The sequence below is a fragment of the Silurus aristotelis genome (genome assembly GCF_946808225.1).
Source record: "Silurus aristotelis genome assembly, chromosome: 20".
In the NCBI taxonomy this organism is placed as follows: Eukaryota; Metazoa; Chordata; class Actinopteri; order Siluriformes; family Siluridae; genus Silurus; species Silurus aristotelis.
In genome coordinates this window covers 11,027,885-11,054,699 of record NC_139593.1, presented here as the reverse complement: position 1 = coordinate 11,054,699, position 26,815 = coordinate 11,027,885, and the positions used below count along the sequence as shown (strand labels likewise).

At 40.8% G+C, this 26,815-nt stretch overlaps 2 protein-coding genes across 2 annotated transcripts in view; both read left to right on the top strand.

Moving 5' to 3' along the window:
• The window catches only part of setd4 (SET domain containing 4), a 493,820-nt gene that overhangs the window by 29,888 nt on the left and 437,117 nt on the right, over positions 1–26,815 (top strand). The gene's annotated exons all lie outside the window — the stretch shown is intronic.
• The window catches only part of itsn1 (intersectin 1 (SH3 domain protein)), a 54,077-nt gene that overhangs the window by 2,504 nt on the left and 24,758 nt on the right, over positions 1–26,815 (top strand). The window contains exons 2-24 of the mRNA XM_083523052.1: positions 1,498–6,759; positions 8,225–8,285; positions 8,387–8,482; positions 13,416–13,479; positions 13,641–13,801; positions 14,047–14,235; positions 14,344–14,422; positions 14,505–14,614; positions 14,923–14,986; positions 15,334–15,471; positions 16,034–16,146; positions 16,302–16,564; positions 16,971–17,120; positions 17,193–17,333; positions 17,637–17,724; positions 17,869–18,008; positions 18,769–18,855; positions 20,761–20,796; positions 22,653–22,747; positions 22,952–23,166; positions 24,230–24,351; positions 25,358–25,680; positions 25,781–25,952. Of these exons, the coding sequence (XP_083379178.1) occupies positions 8,258–8,285; positions 8,387–8,482; positions 13,416–13,479; positions 13,641–13,801; positions 14,047–14,235; positions 14,344–14,422; positions 14,505–14,614; positions 14,923–14,986; positions 15,334–15,471; positions 16,034–16,146; positions 16,302–16,564; positions 16,971–17,120; positions 17,193–17,333; positions 17,637–17,724; positions 17,869–18,008; positions 18,769–18,855; positions 20,761–20,796; positions 22,653–22,747; positions 22,952–23,166; positions 24,230–24,351; positions 25,358–25,680; positions 25,781–25,952 (2,874 nt within the window). The 5' untranslated portion in view covers positions 1,498–6,759; positions 8,225–8,257. The remainder of the gene's footprint in view (positions 1–1,497; positions 6,760–8,224; positions 8,286–8,386; positions 8,483–13,415; positions 13,480–13,640; positions 13,802–14,046; positions 14,236–14,343; positions 14,423–14,504; positions 14,615–14,922; positions 14,987–15,333; positions 15,472–16,033; positions 16,147–16,301; positions 16,565–16,970; positions 17,121–17,192; positions 17,334–17,636; positions 17,725–17,868; positions 18,009–18,768; positions 18,856–20,760; positions 20,797–22,652; positions 22,748–22,951; positions 23,167–24,229; positions 24,352–25,357; positions 25,681–25,780; positions 25,953–26,815) is intronic.

Genomic DNA, 26,815 nt, shown 5'->3' with positions numbered 1-26,815 from the left:
AACAGATTGGAGAAGAACCACAAATGACAAAAGGTCAGGTGTCCCAATATTTTTTTTCATGTGTATGCCAGCAGAGTCCCTTGGTTTGCCTTCTTTGTTCTCTAATGCAGAAGCCATTTGATTTTACATAGTTCCTGCTGAAATAGTCGCATCCAATGGCAACATTGCAGATGTATGACGTCATCGCCTCACGCTTCTCCACTCTGCAGCAGGGTGTGTCATCCTGGGGAGTCTTCTGTGAAACGGAGATATAATGATTGTTCAAAGTGTGCAGTCTCGCTGTAACGGCTGTTCTGAGACCAGCATTGTTCCTAGCAAAGCTTCATTAGAATTTATAGAAAGTGCAAGAGGGAAAAAGTAGGTCAGATACTCAAAGACTACACACACACACACACACACACACATACACTCCCTGCCATTAGCAAGGCCGTGACAAGAGCCAGCTTAGCTGCGAGTGTGACAGAGTTGCTCACACTACAGTGTTTAATGGAGCTCTGCATGTGTGTGTGAAAGAGAAAGAGTGGGACAGAGCGCGTTCTGTTTGCTTCCATGCTCTCTATCCACCAGTTCTCCACATTAAACACCTCGCAAAGAATTCCTGAAGTCGTGAAATTTTCTCACGCATTCTCCATTTCTCTAAATTTCTCTATTGTGATACTTTGGGACTCCTCCGAAAGCCACGTGTTCATCTTTCCAAGTTGCCTAGCAATCCCCCACCTTAATAACCTTGATGTATCCTGAGGGACGCGAGAGTTAAGACCCTTTATGCAACATTTAACAGTTCTTAAGGGATTACCAAACGGAAACCGATACTCTGATAGATCCCGAGGATTTGTTTGACACGAGAGAACCACCGAGTACCACTTCAGGTTTCGTTGTGTCGCACGTTGAAGTTTAAGGAAGAGAAAATTGCACTCGTAGTGTTTTTCACCCACATCACACGGTCCCTACGGCTTTGTCGAGCAGCATACTCGCAAAGGCCCCCGGATGACACTCGGGCGAGCGTTACGGCGGCCCCGAAGGTGCGTGTCGCAACGGATGCCGATTGTGCAAAGCGTCCACATGGTGTGTTGGTTTATACCCTGCTTGTTCCTCTGTGTAATTGAGTGAACTAGCTGGAGAAAGTACCGCGTCAGCAGTTGCAAGCCTTGAGAAACGCCGCACTGGCAATTCTCAAACGTGGAGGAATATGGACCTGATTAGCGTGCGGATTCTTTCAGACCAGGTTTTAACAGGGTGTTGTGGATAAGGAAAGAGAAAGAGAGGAGTAGAGGGAGAAAGAAAGAAAGAAAGAAAGAGAGAAAGAGGAGTAGGGGTTTCATGGAAAGGGAGAGTAGGAGAGCATCTGGCACTTATTGGAATATTTTGGTTTGCATGCCTCGGGGGGGGGTGGTGTGTGTGTGTGTGTGTGTGTGTGTGTGTGTGTGTGTGTGTGTGTGTGTGTGTGTGTGTGTGTGTGTGTGTGTGTGTGTGTGTGTGTGTGTGTGTGTGTGTGAGAGAGAGAGAGAATGTGAGGGCGAGTAACAGTGGGTGGATGTACATGCACTGTGGCAGCATTTACACAGCTGGAAGATAACTGCTAACAGACTGTTGCTTTCTGTCTTCTTGGATTTTTCTGCTGTTTTTCCTCTTTTCCTCCACCTTTTTTTTACTCTTATTATCTCTATCCTCGTTGTTTGGTCTCTCTCTCTCTCCTCCCTGTGTTTGTGTCCCTCTCGTCACGTTTCGCCGTCTGTGTGTCTTCACTTTCAATAAGAACAGGGAACAACAGCATGGCAGTTAGGCTTCACTAGCACTTGAACCGAAACGGCCTCAGAATCGTCTCGAAGATTTCACACAAAGCCCCGGCACGAACAGACGTCCATTCCACAGGACGTGACGCAGACCAAATCCCGCGTGCGGTATATCTGGTGGAGTTTACATTTTAAGCACCTGCTGTTCACGTTTTTTCTAAATCAGATGGTGATTCACTCATAAGAAACACGTACCCAGACCGAACTATCTGCTTTTCCTTTTCGGCGCCATCGTTTGCGAATTTGCAGACATGCGTTCCGTTATCTAGTTGTTTTTCAGCAGATACGAGACGGCCTTGCAAGATATTGATTTTCCCTGTTCTTGTGTTTCCGTTATAAAAAATGCAACTTTTCTGAAGCATTAGACTAAAAAGTGAGGATAATGAGCATTGCCAGGTTTGAGGAGACTATAGAGCAGGTAATATTCTCAGCTGTACAGTCTGGAACGGCTTGCTGGCAGCGGCAGGAGTAAAGAGAATAGACTGCGAGACGAGGCAGAGCTAAAAATTCCATGACAGTTGCTAATGAGACACGAAAGCAAGACCCGCCTTGGGGGTGTGGAAGGTTTGTTCCAAAAAGCATTTCATTTTGGAAAATAAATAGTACAAAGAGTCAAATATTATATGAATTCAGACCCAATTTTGGGCTCATCAATCAAGCTACATTTAGGGATCGGTACTCAGAACCTGAGATTCTTCTTCTTCTTTCGGCTGCTCCCATCAGGGGCGCCACAGCGGATCATCCGTCTCCATACCACCCTGTCCTCTACATCTGATTCTTTCACACCAACTACCTGAATGTCTTCCTTCAACACATCCATAAACCTCCTCCTCGGCCTTCCTCTTTTTTTCCTACCTGCTCTATCCTCAGCATTCTCCTACTGATATACCTCCATGTCCCTCCTCTGCACATGTCCAAACCATCTCAATCTCGTCTCCCTCACCTGGTCTCCAAATCGTCCTACATAAATGGGTCAATACCGTACTACCAATGAGATCCAGGACAATCGATCGATACTTGCGTTGTTTTTATTTCTGCATACTTCGGTGTTAATGGTGAAAAAAAGGTTCTGCTTGTCATCTTCCATACCTGATGTCATGACGTTCGTTTGCTTGTGATCCTTTTCATCCCAGGATTATTTCACGTGGAATAACAAGAACATTTAAAAAAGAAGAAATCTGTATTCTTTCATAGTTGGGTCATTGAAGGTATTATTTTTGTGAGACAGCTGATAAAAACGCTCATGGCTATTTATCATATGCTGAATTTCTCCAGAAATTCCAATCACCAGTTAAAAACCCTGAGAATTTGCTGTCCTTGACCCGATTCCAAAGCGTGAGATGTTACTTTTAAAGAACTGTATTACAGAGGAAATCAACATGGATAATCCTCGTGGAAACATTGTGATTGTTAATGTTAACGTTTTAAAACAACAGTGTAACACAAGATTATAAGAAAAAGCTCTTTGTTCAGTGTCTTTACCTGCAGCAAGATCGTTTTGGTCCTCTTTGTTTGGTAATATCTCTTGGGTTGAAGCATGGAAGCTGCCAAATAGGGTTTGTATCAATAACCAAATTAAGGAAGTGTCTAACAAAATACTTTATAGAATTTATCCAGCTAAGCATTTTTTGGGAAGATTCTAACTCAGTATTTCATACACCTGTGAATTATATGGTCAGGAAAAAGAAACTATTTTGCATGAGGTTTTTCACTGTATTTACTAAAGAGAGGTTTGGATGGATTTAGAACTCTATATTTATAGAAAACTGGAGGGTATAATAGAAATTCGTATATATTTGATGTTTTTTATACAGAGAGTGAAAATTTGGAATATAACGTACAACATATTATACATTTGTTTATTTTATTAGCAAGATGTCATGAACATAGGAAGAAGTAGGCACAATGTAAACCAAACTTTTTCACATTTTAGAAATGACTTTATTAGAAATGATAATTCTATTATATGAATTTATATGTAAATCTGAAAAGTGCCGAAAATATGTGACGTAAAATATGTAATTGTCTTCTGTTCTGTTCTTTTCTCCTTTTCTCTTTTTTCTTTCCCTGGCAGCTAACGGTAATATGATAATGTAAATATGTAATGCCTCTGTATTCAGCTGTATTACTGAAATATATATAATACCTCTTTAAAAAATAAAAAGTTATCGAAGCGCATGTGTGCATGTGCAGGAAATCAGTCATGGGGGAAATGTTGAAACGTTCAAAAGTGTGGGCTCACGTTACAAAACTAAGCAAAACTATTATCAATACATGCAGTAGTGTAATAGTGAACAAAGGAATCAACACTGGTAATATAATCAAACATAAAAAATAAAAAAAACGTGCCTCAAGCACTGCACTGTATTCTGCCTCGGCCTCAAGAGAACGCAACATTCATTATAAAATAAGTCTCTAGTTTGGACCAGTAGTCTTACTGGACATCATCTTTCAGCTTCTCCCATTAGGGGTCGCCACAGCGGATCATCCGTCTCCATACCCCCCTGTCCTCTACATCTGCCTCTTTCACACCAACTACCTGCATGTTTTCCCTCACCACATCCATCCTTGGTCTTCCTCTTTTCCTCCTTCCTGGTGGCTCCATCCTCAGCATTCTCCTACTGATATACCCTGTGTCCCTCCTCTGCACATGTCCAAATCATCTCAATCTCGCCTCCCTCACCTTGTCTCCAAAACGTCCTACATGCGCTGTCCCTCTAATAAACTCATTTCTAATCCTTTCCATCGTCGTCACTCCCAACAAAAACCTCGACATCTTCAGCTCTGCTACCTCCAGCTCCACCTCCTGTCTTTTACTCAATGCCACTGTCTCTAATGCATACAACATCACAGGTCTCACCTACATCAGTTTTAAAAATCTATATATGAATAATGAGTGAGGAATGAGAATGAGTGGAGTCAGGATGGTCCAGTTGTAAAGACCATTTCAACAACCTTTCATTCATGCAAGGAAGTGACGTTCTTGGATGTTTCCGGTTGCTAACACGCACGTTCTAAACGTTGGCGGGAAACGGCGTATACAGTGAAATTGCAGTAGTTTATTTATTCTTGCCATTAAAAATTTCAAAATTAAAACGGGGACTATGTTGTTCAGTGGTTGCATGCTCTCTCAGACCAGGAACTAAGCTGCAGTCAGAAAATTAAAGTGTTTGGATGTAAACAAAAGATTGCAGCAATGACGAGAGGAGGATGGATACTGACTAGCAACTGTACTTAAGTAGCTTTTTCTGTGTATCTGTACTGTTCAATGAATTTAGTGCTGTTCTCTTGTTCTTACCCTGTATATGTCCATGGCTTCTTGGCTTTGTTCTGCTGATCCGTTTATCACCACAGCAGGTTGGAGCTCGGGAGATCACAACACTTGTTTTAGTGAACATCAGGAGGTGAAACTCATATATTAGCCACAGTGGAATAAACAGTGCATCTCATCTCTCTCTCTCTCTCTCTCTCTCTCTCTCTCTCTCTCTCTCTCTCTCTCTCTCTCATCTCTCTCTCTCTCTCTCTCTCGCACAGACCATTCTTTCCCCTGATTTTCTCGTGCTATTATCCTGAGATCTTATTTAACGTTGTACATAATTTATAAGCGTAAAATTTGACTCTCAATAATTTAATTGAATTCAGGTAGCAATGTGATTTATTATTAGAATAGACATAAATACTTGGGCTCACACTGCCATTTTGCCCACCATTTAGTGGCCTGGGACAAATTTTGAAGATTTTTATATTCCTAGGCTAAAATCTGTAGTGTTTGATTGCTAATTTGTTCATAGACAGTCAACTTTTTGTTTTTTTTTCTCCTCACTTTTTTTTCCCCCTGACTTTTTTTTTATTCTATTTTTTTTCATTATTTCAAATAAGAATTTTCAACAAACACAATCACAATTTTTATAAAGTTAAAAAGGGCGATTTTAATGACTCTATTAAGAATACTCATATTTAGCTAATAAAATTTGCACATTTTTTTTTTTAAATTGATGCAATATTTACCTTGCAAAATGTAAAGGTTCACAACATATTTAAAAATTTTGCTTTTGTTTGTGTAAAAGCAAATAACATCTTTTAATTATAATTTGTAATTAACGTCTCTTGGTGAAAAAAACCCCCACAAAATAATAAAAAAAAATAATAAATCTGCCAAACAAAAAGTGCATTTATCGTCAATAAATCTGAAGATTCGAATCTGAGATTCAAATTGAATGAATCTTTGAGTCATTTAGTTCATTTCGTTCCTTTAATCACCTTCATAGCGCACATGAGAGTCACGTGACAAAAGGACGAACGACTCAGACCACTGGATTCATTAAATGAACTACTCAATACTGTTTCACATTGTTTATAACCTCTCATGACTACTCTTTGGAGGCGAATCGTTTTTCTAAATCAAATTAGACTCGTTCAGCATGAGTCGTTCATAAACGATTCGTTCATCAAAAGAATCAATAGGAGCGCCGAAGCTGAGGATAACTTCAATCCACCTCCGGGAAAATGTCGATGGACAGGAGGGAAAAATTAGTGATTGTATTTTGTTTTTATCAAGGCATGTAACAACCAAAACGAACGATTTGTTGTTAGCTGTTAGCTATGATTAGCGGGAGATCGCGCGTTTGAACGTGTCGCGTATTGATGACGTAAAACTTCGCGTGTGGCTTTTTTTTCTTGCGCGCCAGTTTTTTTTTTTACTCGTACAGTCTGACATTATGACAACTGAGATCCTACAGTGTGACTTGTGGATCATGTTCATGTACAGTCTGGCAACAATCGCAAACAACTATTAAAAATGGCACAGTGTGAGCCCGCCATTACCCTGCCCACACAACACGCGCTAATATCCTCACCGGTTACCATAGCAACGAACCAAGCAGAAGGGTTGGCTTTTGAAGAGCGTTTCGCTTCTCCAACCTCCAACAAACACAAGAAAAAACATCAACATCGACTATTCCGCTAAGTAAGTAATTGTTTGCATCCATACTCCAATAAGTCACTGCGGTAAACCCAGTCACGTCTTAAAAATACACAGGCAAGAAAGCCGCACTTTTCTTTGTGTTGCACGTCTAATCGTGCACTTACGGTATGGGTGGTGGGAGCCGTCAAAACAGATGTAAAGACGTTTCTGATATAAAAACAAAAAGACAAACAAAAATTAAAAACCCCAGTGCATTTTTTTTTTTATCGTTTCACATTCAAACACTTATAAAACATTTTTCTTTATAGGTTTGCTCATTCTTTGAGATAATTCTTATTAATTGTGTCCCTCTCTATTAGTCTTTTACATTTCAAGTCATTTTACTGTACAGGTTTTTTAGAAAAGTGAAGACAAAATCACTCCAAACATCAGTGCATTTTCAATCATGTTCCACATTCACTCTAGAGACAGAGACAGACAGAGACACTCTAAATAAGAGTGCCTCTATGCAAACATTTTCTGTTTGCTTAGAGGCATTTGTAAAGTGCAATACTAAAGTTCAGCAGTAATAAAATAACTTGAAATAGTTTACATCCTCAAACACGTCATTTTGCAGAATAGTATAGATGAGTATCGATATCAATCGATGATGCCCATCCCGTTTCTCAAATTGTTCCACTGCCGGCACGATCGTAAATTTATCGAGCTCAAACTTTGCGGCCATGCCAATCACCGTATCTCCGCCCTTACCAAAAGAAAAAACAAAAAACCACAGGCAAACAAAACGGACGAAATAAACTTGTTGAACAAAATATGTAGCCAACAAATGAGCCCCCAATTTTACTAGTTGAACTCTAAATTAGGAGAAAACGCACAACATGGAAGCACTTCCGTGGACAGGAAAATTGTAATTACAATGAATTATTTGGTCGATTGACTTCAGGAGCCGACAGGGCCAACATAACACTCAAAACGTTCTTGGGTTTAACCACTAACCTAACCAAAAGAACGAAAATAATAACGTTTCCTGCAAACGATCGACAACTCGAGCACAAACAATTAAACACCCACAGGGTTGTAACAATTTACATTTCTAGTGATGTATCGACTCCTAATCTTGCGTGAGCTTTGCCAGTCACATCTCCAGGCCTTGTAATGTCTTATTCAATTTGATAGGGAATGAATTGGAGCCTACCAGATAGAGGGGAGGACTGGAAAACTAAAACACACTCAGGAATCTCACACACACACTTAGAGACTCTGAGACCGGAGGAAACATTAAGCAAAAGCTTTAAGCTCTGTTTATGGCAATTATAGACAGAGACAGGATTTGTGTGTTTGTGTTCATTTTTTCCCCTCTAAAGTCACCTTGTCTTTTAGTCCTACAGGACAAAGTCTTGAGGAAGAAAAACGAAGTGTGTGTGTGTGGATAATAAAAGCAGAGACAGTGGCTCCCTGGTGAATTAAAATCTGGAGAGTAATATTTCTGGTTGTGTGTGTGTTCCAGGAGTGTTACAGGGTGCAGCTAACTGACTGAATCATGGCTCAGTTTCCCACGCCCTTCGGAGGTAAGGTGCTGTTACACACCCAGAACCGTGTGGGTGTATGTTTGCAAACGTGTGTATGATTGCATGCATCTGTAAGTCAAGTCTTCTTGTGTGTGTTGTAGGGGGGCTGGACACGTGGGTTATCTCTGTGGATGAGAGAGCCAAACATGATCAACAGTTCCATAGCCTGGCCCCCACACCTGCTGGCTTCATCACAGGTCTGTACTTCTTCTCTTTTACACACACACACACACACACACACACACACACACACACACACACACACACACACACACACAGGGATTTGTTTAAAGTTTGAGCAGTGCTTCTCACAAGAACCCATATACGGCTCAGTGTAAATGTGGTTGAAACTCAGACCCTGTAATTAAGAAACAAACAAAGTGACTCCAAACACTACAAAACGATATAAACTATTTAAACCTTCGAGATGTCATCAAAAATTACATCTGACACCCCAAAACAAGTTGCTGTACCCCTGTTTATACATGCACTTATCCAGTGGCAGAAGTGCAGCACATATAATCAGATGCAGTACAATACAGGTCAAGAGTGACCTCAGAATGAGTAAATATAGGATCTCAGCATAGCAGAAGCTCCTCATCTCTTGGGATCTTAATAAATGAGAGCTATAACTTTTTATACTATAACTATTTATCAACATCTTCTTTTTTTACTTTGGGCAATTGCCCTTTGGGATCAACAGAGTATTTGGATTCTGAAAATAACCGTCTCCAGGGAACCGAAACAGTTTGAAGACGATTGAAAGAAGGCTTCCTCTATTTAACTGCTTAGTTTGGGTGAAACTGTACACACTGCAGCGGAGAACCGTTCCTGTCAACTCGAATCATTCTGGTGATTTTTTTTCAAAAAATCAACACTTTCAACTTTCAACTTTCAACACTACGCTTCTGTTCACTGAACTGTTTACCGTCTTTATAGCTACTATTGTGTGAACTTGAGACCGTGTTGTGTGTGGAATTCCCAGGCGTTCCTGAAATCCGGTCACCAGCAGCAATGCCACTATCAAAATCGCTGTGTTCAGATGTTTCCCTGTTTCAATGTTGGATATAAAACTTTCTTTCGGCTTCTCCCATTAGGGGTCGCCACAGCGGACCATCCACATGTTTGATTTGGCACATGTTTTTACGCTGGATGCCCTTCCTAACGCAACCCTCCCCATTTATCCGGGCTTGGCACCGGCACTAAGGCTTGTGCAACCCTAATGGCTGGGCTTGGTTCCCTGACCGGGGATCGCACGGGCCGCAGCGTTGAGAGCGCCGCATCCTAACCACTAGACCACCAGGGAACCTAGCTAGATGAACCAAATCGCTTGCCCTATATGTTGCAAGATTTTATGCATTGTGCTGCTGACACATGATTGGATTTCTGCATGAATAAGCAGGTCATAAAGGGGTCAGTTATTCTATAAACGTACAGAAATCCCCCGTTTATCGCGGGCGGATTTGGAACGTAAACACCGCGATAAACGGGGGATTACTGTATAGAAAAACACGATAAACAGACGACACCCCGAAAATGCTATTTTATGTGTACGGTACGGTACTGTATTTACATTTGACTTCATTTTATAATGAATAATTATATTCCTATTAATAACATTCATTATTTCAACATAAAATTCCATAAAAACAGTTCCCTATACGTCTTTTGGTCTATCGTGCTCACCGCGAGAGACCGGGAAAATCAGCCAAATTAGTTATGTGGCAAATGCAGTTCCGCGATAAACCGGGGCACGAGATTCAAACCGCGGTAAAGCGGAGGATTACTGTAATTTCAGATTAAACTGTGGAAGCCTTGGGAAAAAAAGTACACTATTGTGCACATTAAGCTAAGCAAATAGGGTAGCAGAGCCACTCAATGAAGTTCATCCTGAAGTATTTCCCAAACACTTTACCAAAATGTATCAGTTTCCCCCTCATGATAAGAAGGAACATCCTGGTTGTTAATCTGTTGAATACACCGCTTCCTGTTCATCACCACACAGAGCCTTTATATACTGATCCGGGATCAGCTTCCTTCTTGCCAAATCCTATTAACCTTCTGGTCTTACAGGAAAACGAGTTCTTGGGTCAGCTTGGATTTCCTGTTTTCTGTTTTAAGTACCAGAGCACACCTCACGCTCGCAGCATGCTTCGTCAAACCCAATGCAAATTCAGGCTACATTTTGGTACAGTGATTGTTCATTAACAGACAAGCTTTCTAGTATAAGTTGTTTCGTTTCGACCCGCTGCTCATGCTGCGTCACAGAGAGGAAGGCATTCTGCCCTCTTTTGCCTACATGAGCTAACAGATACTCGTAGTAGACTAGCATTGGTGTGAGTCTACACTATCACTTTTTCCTTTAAAAGCAAAGCTGATTTCACACTCTTGGCTGTTTTTTGAGTTTGCAATCTCTAGACAATAAAGAGCAAATACGTTTTGTGAGCCTAAAAAAACTCTTTATAATATTGTTTTTAACCTTAGATGAGGCTGATTTTTACTTCATTTTAAATCTATTTAATATAGAGAGATTTTTCCAGGTCAGAAATTGAATCGGCATTTTGTAATCTCTGTCGTTTATCCCTAAAAAGATGGAGCTTATGCAGTTTTAGCAGCTTGTGTGAAGTAAGTTGGGGGGATAAAATATGTTTTTATGTATAGATCGTAATTGTGTTTACCAGACAGCCAGATAATAGCTCTAAAATCTTCCTTTCAACAATAATAACGTGTTTGTGTCTGTACTACTTCTATTAGCATAACACGTTTATTTGCAATTCCTATTTCACAAATTTGCCTCCACGTCTATAAATATAATAAGGTGCTTTATACTTGTATACATGTACATTACAGCACAGTAAAATTCTTTCTTTGCATTTATTAGCGATGTTAGGAAGCTGGGGTCAAAACCGCAGGGTCAGACATGATACAATGCCCCTGAAGAACAGAGGGTTAAGGGTTTTGCTGCCCACAAGAGTGGCAGCTTGGCTATACCGGGGCAGTAACCCAGAGCCTTAACCACTGAGCTACCACCTCCCAGTAATAGCTGATTCCAAAAGCTGGCTCAATATAAAAAAAACATAATTTTTTTTTATTATAAGACGAACATAATTTAATTTGTTGATTCTCCCATTGTATGATGATAGTAGGTCATTCTTTGAGCTGGAGCAGAGGTGTTGACCTGCCACTGATCCCCAGTGCAGGATAGATGTTCTTTGTGTTTGCTTGAGAGGATCTGAATGGCTGCCAGCCCACAATCAGCCACTAGAGAGGGGAGAGGCTGTTTTTAGCTTTTGGAGGGGTATAAATGTGCTCTCTGTGCACTCGTGTGTGTGTGTGTGTGTGTGTGTGTGTGTGTGTGTGTGTGTGTGTGTGTGTGTGTGTGTGTGTGTGTGTGTGTGTGTGAAAGGGCAGACAGACGGAGGTCGAGAACACATCCTGTTGCAGCGGGAAGAGGGATTTTTCTGTCTGTGTGTCACGACCATGTGCTCGTAAACACCCGGTTCATTTAGTTCGATTTATTATAGTCTCCGCAGAAAAACGGCGCACGTCTCCTCATACGTTTACACAAGCGTTGGATTCTACAGTATGATTTCATGCACTGAGTTTTGACCTGGAAGTGACCCTCGGCACACTCGAGCGGCATACAAAGCAACGGTCACGTTCTGCTTCTGCTCAGACGTTACCATTCCGTTTCTTCACTTCATCATGAATATGCAGCATAAAAAATACTGGTGTTTTTGAAAATACTGACTTAGACAGTAGGACTGATATGCAAGACAAATACAGATTATATATATATAATTTTCTATATTTTTTTTGGAAGGAGTCTCCACTTCCAGGCTGTATGCACAATATTTCAGTGTAATTAAAAAGTATGCTGTGTAGGTAATAAAATTACGAGGTTATAGTTCACTGTTTGAATGTGGTTAATAAAACGGGCTGCTTAGAAGTATTTCTGAGCTGGAACTATCAGCTGGAACTATCTTTAAGTGTAGGAGTTGAACACAGCGACATTGGAAACAAGACGCGAGTTCATAAACATCATTATTTCCTTTAGATTCGTTGATTTTCTACTGAGAAAATCGCCTTCATTTTAATGGCCGCCTTTGACATTGTCGCCGGTTCACCACCTTTCCTTCCATGGACCACTTTTGATAGATACTGACCACTGCAGACCAGGAACAGCTGCATTTATGGAGATGCTCTGACCCAGTCGTCTAACCATCACAATTTGGACCTTGTGAAACTCAAATGTTTACGCTTGCCCATTTTTCCTTCTTCTAACACGTCAAATTGAGGGCAAGATGTTCACTTGATGCCTAATATCACACCCACTAACAGGTTCCAGGAATCAGTGTTGTTCATTTTATCAGGCATATCGTTATAAAGGTATAATGATATGCCTGATCTATGAGAAGAATTAGCATGAGATGGTTTTCTGATTTCGTTAAATGTTTCATTATGGTACCCAATTCATTTGGTAAAGCAATTACAGTGTAACCTCAGCTATACTTTTTTTTTTTTTTCCCGACTTTCACCGATTTTGCATTGCAGATTTAAGAACTAATATTTCCTACACAGGTACGTTTAAATTTCATATGTCCCAGTTGCCTAGCAACAGGGTTGCCCTGAATTTTTTCCTTTTGTGGCAAAAAGAATTTTCAAACCCACGCTGTGAAAGTGTAGTTAAATTAATTGGAGTTGTTGAAGATTTACTCTGAACAGGATTCAATTATCTGGTGAAATTTGGTTTCTCAGGTCTAGTGAATAAGACCAAGACCTTGAATGAACACACAACTAAAATGTGAAATGGACCAGGCGGTCTCTGTGCCTGTGGTTACTCAAGCTCTGGTGGGTGGAATGCTTGATTCATAGCTTGCTTGTAATGCCAAGATGCTTTTATATCAATGTAGACGCTCTGTATAGTTATATAACTTTCTACACTTCATATCATAATAGCACTCGCAAGCTGTGTGCCACTTGGTTAAAAGGTTTTCTTTCTTTAAAAAAAAAAATAAAAATAAAACAGGTCTGAGTCACATGTTTACATTGTTCTGATTTTAGTGCTCTGTTCGGGATCACTGTATTTATATTGAGCTTTCTATCTATTCTTCTTTTCTGATTCTATAGGTGACCAGGCCAAGAATTTTTTCCTGCAGTCAGGCTTACCTGCCCCTGTTCTGGCTCAGATATGGTACTTGTACAGCCATTATTTAAATACAGTTATTAGACTATATGATTTGTAAACAAATTTTGTCGCCTGTAATAGTTAAATACTAATTAGTTTATTGATAAATATTAAAAGCAACTACAAGTCGTCTGTGCTAAATGCTTTTTTTAATATATATATTCCAGGGCTCTGGCCGATATGAACAACGATGGCAAGATGGACATGCACGAGTTCTCCATCGCCATGAAGCTCATCAAGCTGAAGCTGCAGGGCCACCCACTGCCTCCGACTCTGCCCCCTTCCATGAAGCAGCCGCCTCTCTCTTTACCTCCTCCAGCCCCTTTCGGTAACAGCATGCAAAAGAGATGAGTCATTACCATTTAAACAGATGAATAATTTAGCTAAATGACTCTCTGATACACTATGCATGATTTATACATGGTGCAGTATAGAAATGGTCCCGCTTCTGCTTTTGACACTTCCAGAACACTTTCCAGGCCAAATATGGTTCCTGGTGTTCCAAGTTGTCAAGGGATAATGACAATCATTGTTATTAGCTAAGGCTTGTCCATGGACTTTGTTGTTTTTTAGGAATGCAAAGTATGGGCCCCATGACGGGTTTACCAGCAGTGCCACCCATGCCCCTCCCACCACTTCCTCCGGGGGTCCCCGGGATGGGCATGTCACCTCCACTGGTGTCGTCTGTGACTCCTCCTGTACCTCCTTTGGCCAATGGCACCCCTTCCATGATGCAGCCTATATCAGGCTTTTCACACCCAGGTGAGAGGACGATAAAAGCTCTACCGCTTAATATGTAGTATTGCTAGCTAGTCTATTAAAAATGTAAAAATTATTAATTATTTTATTTTTTATTTTTTTTCCCCCCAGCAACAGCTGTCAACAAAAGCTCTTCTTTTAACCGCTCCAGTGCCAAACTTCCCAAAGGCCAGTCTTTTGAGATCCCCAGGTGAGTCTCTATTCAGCATGTGGGAGAATGAACAGACACCCACATGCAAACCTCCTCTGAATCATCTATCCTGTGTTTTCAGTGCTCCTGCAGTCCCCGTACCCTTGGATTGGGCCGTACCCCAGTCATCACGATTAAAGTATCGGCAACTCTTCAACAGCCATGACAAGATGATGAGCGGTCATCTGACAGGTACCGCACGTCCAGTGTTTGAAACGATGCACAGAATCCTACGATTTTACATTCCTCCCTGCTCTTAATTTACTCTCTGTGGTTTTCAACGAAACTTAAAAGTTTGTTTTGTGTAACTGAACTGCTTCAGCTCCATCCCTTCTGATGAGTCAGTGACATGAAGAGGATCATGAAGACATGAAGTGTCAGCAACGTCAGGGCCTTGTTTCATTACTCTCTCACACTCTCACTCTCTCTCTCTCTCTCTCTCTCTCTCTCTCTCTCTCTCTCTCTCTCTCTCTCTCTCTCTCTCTGTCTTTTCTTCTCAGGCCCACAGGCGAGAACTATTCTCATGCAGTCTAGTCTACCACAGGCCCAGCTGGCTACCATTTGGTGAGGGAGATTTACAATGCACTGAATTATTTCGAGGACTTTATATAGATTAGACCTTCGTTATATAAAATTTTGTGATGTTAGCTCCATTGTACACTCATTTAGACTTTAAGATCCAGCAAACCTATTATAGGAGAATTTAAGGACCATAAATTATTCGAAGATTTGAAAATAAAGGAAAAAGGGAATATTTTTCCTCTACTGATTTAATAAGTGTCCTGCCACTTCCTTTATGTGGTAAAATTACATACAGCAGCTTAAAAAGTAAAAGGACAAAAATGATTATATGTAAGTGCACGAGCATGTTTAACACTTTATTTCATCTCTTGTCTGTGTGGTTGCTGTAGGAACTTATCAGACATTGATCAGGACGGGAAGCTCACAGCTGAGGAGTTTATACTGGCCATGCACTTGATTGACATGGCCATGTCTGGCTTGCCCCTCCCACCTCTGCTGCCACCTGATCTACTTCCTCCAAACTTCAGGTCAAAATCAGTCACTACGCAACGCAATAAAATATGATGCAATTGGAAAAAAATGTTTAAATTTGCAATGCAATATGGTCCCGATAGTTAGCTTTTATTTCTTCTGACTTCTATCACATGGCCGTTTCACAAACAGGCCTTTATGGTGCCAAACAATAAAGAGAAAAAGATTAAATTAAAACAGATGTTTGAGGATGCAGCGCTACCTCTGCCATGTTAATCTATATTTTATGCGACTCTCAGGACATGCCTCGGTCTCCGTAGTTTTGCGATGCCTCATATTTACATTGCAGCCGTGGTGCCGAGTGAACGCACTTGAGAAACAGTTTAGCGAGTAGAAATCAATCGGCATAGAAAATATTGGCACGTTCTCTGTAATATTAAAAAGTGTTGCGCATTGTTGCTATTGTTTACATTCTTTTTTGAAAAAAAAAAAAGATAAGCCAAACCGAATGGCCTCAGTTTAGGTTTTGCAAAGCTATAAAACGAGTAATTGTTTTTTTTATTATGGTAGCAGTGGTGTTATTTTGATCAATATGTGTGTGTGTGTGTGTGGAAGTAGGAGGGTGCGTTCAGGAAGTGGTGTCAGTACGGGCAGTGTACACCCTACAGATCAGCGAGTCCAGGAGGAGGCTGCAGAAGAAGAAGAGAAAGAGGCAGAGAAGAAACTTCCAGGTCAGTCCTTTTTAAACATACAGGCTCACCGAGATAGTTTGCATGAAACATGGGCATCTCATTTATTCACCCATATATATTTTTCGTGTTTCAGTATGTAGTTTAATCCCAACCGGTCTCTCTAAACAACTTTCCCATTGCTTTCTTCTCCACAGTTACCTTTGAAGACAAGAAGCGCGAGAACTTCGAAAGGGGCAACCTGGAGCTGGAGAAGCGGCGACAGGCCCTGCTGGAGCAGCAGCGCAAGGAGCAGGAACGTTTGGCCGCTCTCGAGCGTGAGGAGCAGGAGCGGAAAGAGCGAGAACGCCAGGAGCACGAACGCCGTCGACAACAGGAGCTCGAGAGGCAGCTGGAAAAGCAGCGAGAGCTGGAGAGACATCGTGAAGAGGAGCGGCGCAAGGAGATCGAGAGGAGAGAGGTGAGCAGAGGGTACTGGATAGAAAACAAGCGATGTCCTGTTCACTTGTTAGCCTTGAGAACCTGCAACCATTGTCAACTGCACTGTACTTTCTTGCATAACTGTGGCATTTACGGCACAGATTTCTGAGTGTTGTTAAAGGTAAAACGTGCCTTTTACACGTACCCATGCAAAGCAAAACTGAAACTAAGGTCCTTCCCTCATAAAGCGATCACATCTCATCTCAAAGAAAGAATGACTAAGACTGTTGCAACAGATTTTTTGATGTAAACCGGTTGCCTGTTCTGTTATCAGGCCGCGGTATGCGGTATTTATACAGGCAAGAGATAAACATGATAAACCTAATGGTAAAAACTCTGCCGTCCTCCATATCACGTGCTCGATTCCATCGTTTTTGTACATGTAGGCTGCCAAGCGTGAACTGGAGCGGCAGCGGCAACTAGAATGGGAGAGGAACCGCAGACAGGAGCTACTGACCCAGAGAAACCGGGAACAGGAGAACATTGTTCTGCTCAAAGCACGCAAGAAAACTCTGGAGTTCGAACTGGAGGCTTTGGTAATGACTCACACACGCAGCTATAATTGATTTCAAGGTGTGTGTAAGGGTAAAGTGATCGTTTCTCTTTAGAATGATAAGAAGTCTCAGCTGGAAGGGAAGCTGCAGGATATCCGTTTCCATCTGTCCACTCAGAGGCAGGAGATCGAGAGCACCAATAAGACGCGAGAGCTCCGTATATCTGAGATCACCACACTGCAGCAGCAGCTACAGGTAGCGAACTCCACCTAGGATTCCCACTTTACTGTGCACCCTACACTCGCAATGGCGTTGTTTATACCGATTTGCCGGTATGGTCAGTAATGCGTATTTTATGTACTTTTTTTGTGTGTATTTTTTTTTTTTCTCTCATGCTGCCAGACTGAGACCTCAGAATTTCAATCCTATTGATTTCGATCTTTGCACGCTGTTTTTAGGCTTTTTCTTTAACTACTCTCATTCAAATGATCGTGTTTCCATCCGTTTTTCTCTCTATATTCCTTCCGTCTGTTTCCTCCCCCCGTCTTTTTCGTGTAGGAGTCTCAGCAATGGCTGGGGAGGCTGATTCCTGATAAACAATGTCTGAATGATCAGCTGAAGCAGGTGCAGCAGAACAGCCTACACAGTAAGATCATTTTTAATGCCTCCTATGCATCTGGATCTGCTCTTGTACTTCAAATATAATAATCAAATACTTTCCATTGTTTTATGTTGATTTTAAAAAAGCTCAGAATGGCAGTCGATTTATTTGTATACGTGGGTGTTCTAGGGGACTCGCTGTCCAACCTGCAGAAAGCAGTGGAGGTTAGGGAGGCAACCAGGCAGCAACTCCGTGAGCAGCTGGAAGCGGTGGAGAAAGAGACGCGCTCCAAACTGCTGGAGATCGATGCATTTAATGCACAGCTGAAGGTACATGACACGCACGCACACACACACGCACAAATAAAGACCTAAATGGAGACAGACAGGCCTTCAACATTTAGCAGAACACTGTGTTGTTTAAGTTCTATATTCTATATACCTCTGCTAGAGCACGTGTATGTGGGAGCGACTGAGGGATGAGTAGCGTGCACCATTCTAAAGATATTGTCTGTACAGGATTTCAACCTCCAACCCAGGTTTCACACTAGAAGGTGACAGGCCATAGATATGGTTTGATGTGTGATAGTTGATGATTTGATATATTTTAGTAACCAAATTTTACACGTTGTTTATCGAATTATGTACAATTATGACTGAACTTTAGTTATGGAGGAAAAAAAACCTCTTTGTATACCCCCTTTCCGGTTTTTCCTGCCATGGCAAGTAACCTACCACATCTACGTTAGATTTATGCCATTTTTCAGGCGCCCCGATCCAGACCGACTTAGTTATCTCATTTATACACTGAGCAGTTGCGTCTGCAACCAGACCAGGTGTCCGCAATCTTTTGGCAATACAGTACGTGTGTGTATGTATGTAATTTCCAAGTGTGAACATACCGTAAGAAAGAATGGTAACACACTGAACCTACGTATACTCCTTTATTACACTATTTCACTTTTGCTCATTTTTTTTTCTTACTTCTTGGTCATCATCATCGTCCTCCTCTTCATCCTACGCTCATCCCGGCCTTATGCCACATACCCTTTTCCTGACTCCTTCTTATTTTCCTGCCATGGTGGTAAAGTCCTTGGGCCTGTTCTATAAGGTGCACACAGTCCGGATAGAGCGCCTTCGACTGGAACTACTTCTTCAGGAGCAGAGAGGGCGACAGGTAGACAACCAGAACCACTGCTACCCCAAACCCCACAAACTACCTTACCAAACCGTGCCCAAACCTCTCACCCCTTACTGACCGCACTGTGCTCTCCGCTGCCTTCTACAGAACGGGTTGCAGTGCTGCATCGCCTCAGCATTTCTTGCTATGAGCCCCACTAAGCTCGCAATTTCATTGCTTATCGGTAAATTCGAAAGCTCGCGGTGCACAATAAACAAAACCACACCCGATCAGCAGGGTAACGAGAGCAGAGCTTCGTTATATTGATATTATATTAAAATATTTTATTGATTTGATTTTTATTTCAGATTATGGAAATAAGTTCGTACCTTTTAAAAAAAAATTTAATCTTCATATTTTTGGGTGGTGGATTTTTGTCGCTTACAGCAAGGGGGCTTAATGTACGAGTTGCTGCTGGACCGCCTTGCAGTTCTTCTGGCCTGTTTGTATTGGTTAAAGTTCTCCCTATAGCAGTGAAAGAATATAAACAACCCGCTAATTTTCCTTAGACATCCCACACACCGTTCTCCTCTCTTGTGTCTTATTGCACCTCCTCCAAATATCCAGATGAAAGCGCTCAGCACGTACTGCCCTATTCATTTTTTTGTGTTTTATTCCAACATAATCAGCCCAAAATGATGTACACAATAGTAGTAATAATACAAAACTAATAGATTTTTTTAAGCATGTTTATTGATGGGGGGGGGGGACACTTTTTTAATACAGTGTATGGATAATGTATGTGTATGTAGTATATGAGGAATGATGTACGTGTGTGGATGTGTATATATATATGTATATATATATATATATATATATATATATATATATATATATATATATATATATATATATATATATATATGTATATATATATATATATGTATATATATACAGGGGTATATTAGGGGTGTAACAAAAAATTTAAGGTTCGGTACAGACCTCGGTTTTTAAGTCAAGATTCGGTTCAATTTCGGTACCGTTACGGGGCAAGAAATGTGTTTTTTTTTTTTATTATTTAATTAAATTTTTTATTTTTTTATTATTGTTTATTATTATTAACATTTGTGAGCATCAACAGTTTACATTTCGTAAAACACTATTAAATCAAATGCCTGCTTGGTTTAAAGAAGATATATAAAAATGAAATCGAATTATTTAATTGAATGCAATTTATTATATTGATTAAATCGAGTATATAGCCATATCACTAGACAGTGACACTGCATCTCCATCTGCACCATAAACTCGGATTTGTACCGTGCACGTGAGAACACTCAGAATTTGTTTGGCTCGGTGCGCAAAATCAGTGACTTCGTGTCATTGCCAACGTTTTTCTGACTAGCGATATGGATATACAGTGCAACCTCGATACTGGAGGGGGTTACGTTCTATGACCTCGCGCGAGTAACAAAAAAATCACGAGGTTTTGACTCTCATTTTGATGGTTCCTTTTTTAAGGGGAATTGTACATGTACGGTAAACTCAACAAAAATTGTGAATTACTTGTCATACATTTTTTTTACTACTTTAAATGAATAATACAATAGTAAGTTTTTTTTTTTTTAAATGCCACTCGCAGCTTTATCGCGAGTTACTCTTAGTCCGGTTCCAAATGGAAAGTCGTGAACTATCGAGGTTGCAAGTGTCCAGGTTCCACTGTATACTCAATTTAATCGATATAGTAGTGTTTTGCATTCATTTGATTTATTCTATTTTATTGTTATATATTTTATTTTTGCAGGGCGGAGACTAAACAAACTTGCCACTTAAAATGTTCGGGAGGGAAACAAGAATTGCATTCGATAAACATGTGCATAGAACCGACACGGTGTACCGCTACACCCTTAATATAAATATATACAATAACACGAACTTAGCCTATTCTTTTTTAAATTTCAGCCAGGTGCAGAGAAGTGTGGGCTAACAGAGCTGAAGGTAGTGCCCTCTAAGTTCTACTCTGGGAATGTAGGCTGCATTTTTCCCAGGCTCTATTCAAAACGCCAACCTCGGCTGCAGCTTAGGATGCAACTAATGTTTGCAGTAGCCTCATGCATGAACCTGGTTGTCAGTTTAGTTTTGTTTTTGTTTTGTTGCACTGCTTCAGGTTTTATGAGTGCTGTTTTGATTCTGTATGAGACATATAAATGGTAGATGGACTGAACACTGGATATTTTCACCGTTAAAGTTGTAGCTATGTGGATCTACACATTGAGTAAAATGCAACGCATGCATTTTTGTGACAAATCTGGTTCATGAGTCTAACCAATTGCTCTCTGTGGCACTGGCTGTGTGTGTTTGTGTGCACATGCTTGGTGTGACTTCAAAACCTCTATCTTTCTAACCTTAATGACCATTATGAGTGTCCATGCTTTTGTTTTGAAGTTTGTCTGTATGTAGTATCGTGTACACGGATTACATTGCACCAAGAGTACTTAAAAATAGATATGTTTTAGGAACAGTTTTAACAAAAGGGCTTGTAACTGCTAAACACACTAAATTGGCAAAAGTTTGTGGACACCCGACAATAAGATTTATGTGCATTTTGAATATTCAATTTTATATTTGGTCAATATTTGCTCTTATAGTAACCGCCACTCTTCTATTAAGATGTTCCACTAGATTTTGGAGTTTGTGTTTGTGGAGGTTTGTGCTCCTTCAGCCACAAGCCTAGTGAAGTCAGGTTCTGATGTAGGTGAGGTGAGGAGGTCTGGGGTGCAGTCAGCGTTCACATTCATCCCAACGGTGTTCAGTAGGGTTGAGGTCAGAGTTCACTAGGAGGCCGCTTGATATCTTCCACTCCAATCTCTATGTAACGCACATCTTTATGAGTGTGCTTTGTGCACTTTGTCTTGCTGGAACAGGTTTGGGTCTCCTAGTTCAAGTAAAGGGAAAATTGAATGCTACCTCGTCCACAGACATTCTATACAATTGTGTGTTAACAGTTTGGGAAAGAACCACGTATGGCAAAAAAATAAAATGTCAGGTGTCCTGAAACATTTATTATTCGAGTGTAGGTAGTAGCTAAGACCTGAGTATTCCTAGGAGCAACAATGATGTGAAAATGTTAAGAAACAAAAACTTTCCTTATTGATTAGATTTTTTTTTCAGGAATTTATCAGATGGCTTCAATGGATCCAAAGTGACTTACATTTATCTGATTCATACAACTGAGCAGCAATGGGGATAAGGGCCTTGCTCAGGGGCCCAGGAGTGGCAGCTTAGTGCGTTTGGGATTTGAACTCATGACCTTCAGATAGCCAAAATCCACCTAAGCTACCACAATGCCGAAATGTTAATGGCAGCTTAAAGTATGTTATAGACAGGAAAATATAACGTTTTGGTTTTATGCTGAGTAGCTAATATTTCTATAGAAAGACTCTCATCCTATATAGCGCGCCTGAATATTAACCTGAGGACACAATCAATGAACTTTCACCCAGACAAGACGACCTGTTAGTAACTCTTGGTTTTGATTGATGTAATCTGCCTTTACATACATACATAACTGGGATTGGCATGTGAGCTGTATTTAGCTAGATTCTGTATACTTTCAGAAACAGACAATGAACTAATAGTGTAAAAAAACACTAATACATATCAGGTGAAGGGGTATATGAATAATTTAAAGGGATTTAAATGACCACTGCATGCAGGGTCCAGTTGCTGGTATGTTTCATTTGTTTGTATGAGAGTAAAGAAACCTCCCAGTGCCTTCATTCACTCCAGTTGACTTATTCTTTCTCTCATTCTCACTTTCTCTCACTCTCTACTTTATCATTATGATTTTGCAGGAGCTCAGGGAAATCCACAACAAGCAGCAGCGGCTTAAACAAAAGGAGTTGCAGCCTCCGTTAGACGTCAAACCTGCAGAGCTGCCGGAGAGCAGGTGTGTGTGTGTGTGTGTGTGTGTGTGTGTGTGTGTGTGTGTGTGTATGTGTATGTGTATGTGTATGTGTGTGTGTGTGTGTGTGTGTGTGTGTGTGTGTGTGTGTATACACACCCGGTAAATGTACAACTGTAGAAGTGTGCTTTGTTTTTGCATTACACTGCATTCAACAGCAGCCCCTCTCAATGTTTTCTGCTTCTCCAGAATATTGGGCTCTGATGATCGCGTGTCTCCTGCCTGGCGCGACACTGCACTAGCGAAGGGCCCGACACCGCCAGCTTCTGAGCCCTGGGTCAGCCACCTGGCAGAGGAAGAGAGTCAGAGCTCTAGAGGAGATGTCCAGGAGAAATTCTCCAAGCTGTTCCTGCATCAGCCAGAACCAAACAAACAGCTGGGGCAGTCACCCTGGCCCACAGGAGGTGAGGAGAACACTGCAAGGGCAGATTGTCTGTTAAAGTTTGCATGCATGGGGTAAATTAATCATAAGTTAAGATGGATGAATGGACAGATTGTTTGGATGGATGAGCAGTCAAAGGAGAAAGTAAATGGGATGTTGGGATGAGCGGATAAATAATTTGTGAAATATTGATTTATTTGTTGGGAAAATTGGAATTCTGATATGTGGGCAGATAGATGCATGATGTGGATGGAGGGACAACGGGAATGCTAAGATGAATGAGTGAATGAATGATGAATGAATGATGAATGAAATAATAGAATGGTAAAATTAAACAATATGTGGGTTTTAGAATGGATGGATGTTTGTATGAAATGGCATGCTGAGATGGACAAAATTGTAGGATGGACAGACAGTTGGGATGGATGGATAAATAGAAGGATGGAAGTATGCGATGGTCTAATAGGTAGATTGATGAAATATTGAACTGGATGAATGAATGAATTCTTGGAATAGAAGGATGGTTGTATGGATGGCATGCTTAGGTGGACAAACATTTGGGAGGGACGGACAGACAGATAGACAGAATTCAATGAATGTATGAAATATTGAAATGGAAACATGAATTAATTCTTGGAATGGATGGATGTATGGACAGTATGTCATGATGGATGGATGATATTTTGGGGAAATGAATGGAGAGAGTGGGTAGACAAATGGGTGCATAGAATGTTAGATATGATGAAAAAGAGATGGTTGGATGGATGAAAACAATGTCTGAAAGGATAAAAATGCTGGAATGTTGGGATGCTTGATCAGGTAGATGGAATGTTTGGATAAACAGTGGGTCGGTGGAACGTTTGGATGTTCGCTTGGATGGAAACATGGCTGAAATGGATGGAGAGAATAACTGAATAAGCAGATGGAGAGATGTATCAGTAGAAGGGTGACATAAATGGATGATAGGATATGTAAATAAAGAAACGAATGAAGCGTAAATCGGTAATTTGTAGTGTTCGTGCCTATTTACACAATTTATGACCTAATGTTAGACCTTCTCACTAAATGGCATGTGTATTTTTCAGATAAGATTTCCATGTCTGGTTTTAACCAGGAAAAAGTAAGGGTGGTTTACTACAGAGCACTTTACCCTTTCGAGGCCCGCAGTCATGATGAAATCAGCATCCAGCCTGGAGACATAGTCATGGTAAGTCCTCTACACAAGAAACTTGAAAGAAAAAGTATGAGGAAAATGTTTAGTACATTTGGATTAACCTTTGACCTCTCTCTCGTATCTGTGCTTCCTCTTGCTGAAGGTGAAAGGGGAGTGGGTAAGTCCTGGTTAACTGCTCCCCCTTTCCACCAGTTTCCATTTTTTTATTATTAATTTTATTTGATTTTATTTGCACTTTGCAACACCTTAACCCAAACCATCATCTCTATCTTAATTTATGAAACAGAGTTCATCATTCATGCTGTACAAAAAAACCCCCAAAAATACATACACAACAAAGACAACTGGATTTTCTTTTGTGGTGTAGCTGCATTTGTGTTTGTCATTGTTGTATTATTATCATTTATTTCCATTCGTTTATTGACATCAGGACTGTGCAGTGCCGCTTTTTTGCACCGACTCAAAAGTTAAAGATGAAGTCATGATATTTCAATGATAGCTGTTTAAAAGTTGAGCAATGTTTTGTTTCCTCCAGTGAACGTAACTGTTTAATGCTGAGGTTAAAATTGCTTTAATGGTCAAATGTATCCTCAGCATTTAACAATTACGTTCACTGAAGGAAACAAAACATTTCTCGTTAAAGTGTAACTGTATAACATTATTTTTATTTTCAATATCCTGTCATAATTGATTATGGTATATAAGCGATTGCACCTCCGTTTTTGCTGTGTCCATAAAGCAAATGTGGAGAAGCTCGACTTCCCGAAGCATGCCTGAAGATTAACTTCAGGTGTAATAATAAAAATGGCTACATTAAAGCCTATTTTATGTCAATTTTGTGGGTAAATTTGATTAGAGGATTTCCTAAAGAAAAGTTTGTATGTCTTTGCATCATGGCTGCAATTTGTTAATAGCTTACAAATTTGTTAGAATCCTACCTTCAGACCAAAGCTGCCGTTCAGTTCAACTTAAGTAAAAAAAAAAGGCATATTAATGCAAATATCAGTGAATCATTATAATTTTGCAATTTGTCTCTCAGGTGGATGAATCTCAGACAGGCGAACCAGGTTGGTTAGGAGGCGAGATCAAAGGAAAGACTGGCTGGTTTCCTGCTAACTATGCAGAGAAGATTCCAGAATCCGAAGTCCCTCCCAATCTGAGAGCCAGCGGCTTCGCCTCCAAACTGAGTACTCGCATCACCCCCACCCCCACCTCGACTACGCCCACAGCCATGCAGTCTGCCACTACAGAGACAGTGGTGGCGGCGGTTCCACCCCCTACAGTTCCAGCCGTTCCAGCCATTCCAGCTGCTGCCTCCTCATCTTCATCTACATCCAGCAACTGGGCAGATTTCAGCACTACGTGAGATGGCACTACAAATCACTGAGATTATATATATATATATTGCTATGTATTAGCATTTCGTGTGATTGTTTATAATTCCTCCCATGTTGTCCAATAGATGGCCAACAAATTCAGCAGTGGAGAAGCAGGATGCTGATGGTTGGGAGGCGTGGCCAACCCAACCCACACAGCCCTCTCTCTCTGTGCCAACTGGAGGGCAAGGCCGACAACGCTCAGCCTTCACTCCTGCCACTCTCTCTGGCTCCTCCCCCTCACCTGTGCTCGGACAGGTGGGATATGACAATCAACTTTCACTGATATTGATGCGTGTGCTTTATTTCATTATTAATTTATTTCATTATTAACTGATGAAAATTATTTTTGTACCCTATTTATGCACTCTTTTTGACATAAATCTGTCAAAGTTCCCAAACTAAAGATAAAAGGACTGTTTCGTGTCAAGTAAGAGATTAAATACCAGTGCAGGGCCGTGCATTTGGTACCTGGGCCTTCAGTGGGGACTTAATCCACCTCTTAATACCACCACTATCACGTCGCAATTATAGAAACTATCAATACTATACAAAAACGCAATTACAGATAGAGAAGCATTTTGCAAATGGTGGGTAAATACCATTTTACTAAAGCAAGAAACCTAGTTAAGACTCCAATGCTCTACACTACAACCACAACTCTGCACCTACAACATCTGGAGCAGTTCAGAGTCAATATTTGTCTAATAACATGACAAAAACTTTTATAAAATACAACCTACTCACCAGAGACGCAGACTCATCATTTGCACCTCTCCTCAGAGGCTATAATCCAGTGGTACCGCTCATAGGCACTGGTCTGGAAGTGGTGAACAAACCGTTTCTCTGGCTGAGACAAGCTAGCTGGCTTCAGGGTTGGACGACCTCTCCTCACGATGTCTAGCTTTTCTGGAAAAGTCCACCTTGAAAATGTATTATTAAGTATGTCTGAGACCAGATAAATTTCTCTTCCTCCATCAGCCATTGTGGGCATAAAAAAGTCTAACTCAGATGTATTGATGTGTGCAGATCGCTACAGACGTGTTTTGCCAGTTGAAATTGGCTGAAACAGTTTTCCTCTGACCAAACAATCAGAGGATGGAAAAATGCTGACGCTATTC